This window comes from Rhincodon typus, unplaced genomic scaffold (assembly GCF_021869965.1).
Source record: "Rhincodon typus isolate 14 unplaced genomic scaffold, sRhiTyp1.1 hic_rhity00015350, whole genome shotgun sequence".
Lineage (NCBI taxonomy): Eukaryota > Metazoa > Chordata > Chondrichthyes > Orectolobiformes > Rhincodontidae > Rhincodon > Rhincodon typus.
Genome location: NW_025980988.1, coordinates 1,886 through 4,939, shown reverse-complemented (window position 1 = coordinate 4,939; position 3,054 = coordinate 1,886). Strand labels below are relative to the sequence as shown.

General features: G+C 53.1%; 1 protein-coding gene across 1 annotated transcript in view; it reads left to right on the top strand.

Annotated features, from left to right (window-relative positions):
• The first annotated feature begins 1,339 nt into the window (after positions 1-1,339).
• The window catches only part of LOC125482701 (anionic trypsin-2-like), a 2,178-nt gene continuing 463 nt past the window's right edge, over positions 1,340-3,054 (top strand). The window contains exons 1-2 of the mRNA XM_048594828.1: positions 1,340-1,968; positions 2,370-2,506. Of these exons, the coding sequence (XP_048450785.1) occupies positions 1,839-1,968; positions 2,370-2,506 (267 nt within the window). The 5' untranslated portion in view covers positions 1,340-1,838. The remainder of the gene's footprint in view (positions 1,969-2,369; positions 2,507-3,054) is intronic.

Below are 3,054 nucleotides of genomic sequence, written 5' to 3'. Positions count from 1 at the left end.
GTTGGCCATGCTAAATTACCCATAGTGCCCAGGGATGTGCAGGTTAGGGTGGATTGGCCATGCTAAGTTGTCCTAAATACCCAGAGATGTTTGGGTTAGTCTTGGGAAATGAGGGGAATGGGTCTGGGTGGGATGCTCTTCGAAGGGGCAGTGTGGACTTGTTGGGCCGAATGGCCTGTTTTCACACACTGCAGGGATTCTATGATCCCCATGGGATCAGTTGTGATACTGAGTTACCAAACTCAGCGAAGGGAGACGTTTCAATCTGACTTTATTACGTTGCGTTGGCTGAGAGATAATTGCTTTCCTTCACCGCGAGGGAATCCACAAGCTGATCTTAAGACGTCGGAGCACAAGATGGCCATTGGGCGACACGGTGGCACAGTGGTTAGCACTGCTGCCTCACAGCGCCAGGAACCTGGGTTCGATTCCAGCCTCAGGTGACTGTCTGTGTGGAGTTTACACATTCTCCCCGTGTCTGCGTGGGTTTCCTCCGGGTGCTCCGGTTTCCTCCCCTAGTCCAAAGATGTGCAGGTTAGGGTGGATTGGCCATGCTAAATTACCCATAGTGCCCAGGGATGTGCAGGTTAGGGTGGATTGGCCATGCTAAATTGCCCATAGTGCCCAGGGATGTGCAGGTTAGGGTGGATTGGCCATGCTAAATTACCCATAATGCCCAGGGATGTGCAGGTTAGGGTGGATTGGCCATACTAAATTGTCCCATAGTGTTCAGGGAGGTAGAGGGTGTATATTAGGTGGGTCATAGGGGAATGGATCTGGGTGGGATGCCCTGAGGTTCGGTGTGGACTTGTTGGGCCGAAGGGCCTGTTTCCACACTGTAGGGATTCTAATTCTAATTCTAATTCAGCCTATCGGTCGTGTCTGTTCTGATTAATCCCAACTCCACTCTCCTGCCTTTTCCCCTTGATTCCCTTCCTGATTGCACATCTGTCTCTCTCAGCCTCGAATCTATTTAACGGCCCAGCCTCAACAGCCCTCTGCGGTTAAAAAAAAATCCCCCCCCATCCCTCCGAGAGACGGTATTCCTCCCCACCTCTGCCTTCGTCCTTTTTATTCTGAGATTGCGCCGTCTGGTCCTAGACTCTCCCACAAGGTAAAAGAGGTTTTCCACCTCTCCCTCTCTCGATTCCGCTGAAGAATCTGGTCTGTTTCGATCAGACCGTTGTAGTGATTGTAACAAGGTGGATCTCACAGAATATGAGTTCCTGATTGGGGCTGTTAACCTGGTCCGATCAGGGAGCCCTGGCTGACAGATAGAAACAGGAGTGATAGAGGGTTCTGCTCACACTGAGAGCTGGCTCTGAGGGAGCTGGGTCAGTGTCGAGGACCCTCCCCATTGTAAATAAAGGGTGACTCCAATGATACCGGCCTCTTGTGGAGTTATTTCAATCGATCCTAGTTCTTCTAACTCCAATGAGAGAGGGCCTAACCCCTTCTACGTAAGACAGTCCCTCCATCCCCGGGGTCGGCCGAGCGAACTTTCTCTGGATGACTCCAGCTCCACTTTACTTTCTCTGTCTTCCTGCTGCAATTGATGCTGTGCATATTTTTAGCCAAACCCTGAGCTCTGAATGAGACCAGGACGTTCATACAACCGAGCTGAGGTGCAGATGAGTTGCTGAGCAAGGAGCGAGGGGCCGAGAGGCCTCATCCGGTGGCTCACCCTGGGCATCTGTTGTCACTGCAGGCCCAAGCTGTTGACTGCGTGGGTCGGGGCCCATGACCTATCCACGGAGGAAAGCTCCCGGCAGTTTTCCAGGGTTATTCGAACAATCCGACACCCCGGCTACAGCCATAGAACCACCGACAATGACATCATGCTGATGAAGATTGCTCCCCCGGTAAAACTCAACGATAAAATCCAGCCTGTGCATCTGCCCAGCTCCTGTGCCAGGAATGGAAGCCATTGTCTTGTCTCCGGGTGGGGCAACACCATGCTCGATGGGGGTAAGTGTGGGTCAAGGGGGGTGGGGGGCAGGGACAGGGAGGAACGATAAGGAACAAGGTTCGTGAGGAGCTCAACTGTTGGGGGGGTGGGGGATGATAGGGCTCACAGGCAAAGCCCAGAGGGTGGTGGGTTTGTGTGAGTGAGAAACTGACCTGGTTAATTCCCCCAGTGGACCCACCAGGTAATTCCTCGGGGTACTGAGATGCTTAATTTGTCCTGGTTAATCGTCCTTGTGAACTGGTCTACGTTTACTCCCTGATGGTTGTGAAGGTTTTCGACGACCAGCTGATCGACTATAGCAGCTGCGCACCGGTGGCCGCGCTGCAGAATATTCAACGGGGCGCCTCGCGTTCTGAGTGCCGAGGTTATCCTGATCGTGTGCTGGTTTCTCCCTGAACAGAGCAGTATCCAGACCGCTTGCAATGTCTCGACGTCCCCATCCTCCCAGACCCCGAGTGTAGGGCCAGCTACGGTGATAATGTCACCCCCAACATGTTCTGTGCCGGATTCCTGGAAGGTGGAAAAGAAGCATGCCAGGTTAGCGATGTGGGAAAAGCCCTCCATATCAACGGAAACCCCTCTGGATGGAGTGCAAGGGAGAGAGGGAGGGAGAGAGAGTGTGTGTGAGAGAGAGAGAGAGGACAGTGGGAAAAGGGGGTGGGGACAGAGAAGTGCCACAGAGAGAGAAAAATAGATGGACAGAAAGGGTTGGGTTGGGTGTAGGAGATAGAGTCAGAGTGAGAGAGAGAATGGGAAAGAGGGGGAGGGGGAGAGAGAGAAAGATGGAGAGAAAGGGGGAGTGGAGATGGAGTCAGAGAGAGGGGGGGAAATGGGAAAGTCGGGGAGAGAGAAGTGACAGAGGGGGAGAGAGAGATAGATGGAGAGAAAGGGGGAGTGGAAAGGGAGGGAGGGGGGGAGGGGGGGGTAAATGGGAAAGGGAGGGGGGACAGAAGTGACAGAGAGGAAATGAAGCCTTCCATGAGGGTCTCTCTATGCATGAGATGGACAGACATAATTGGAGAGACAGAGGGAAAGACAGACAGACAGATATTCACATATATTATTTGAAATGGGGAGGGCGGCCT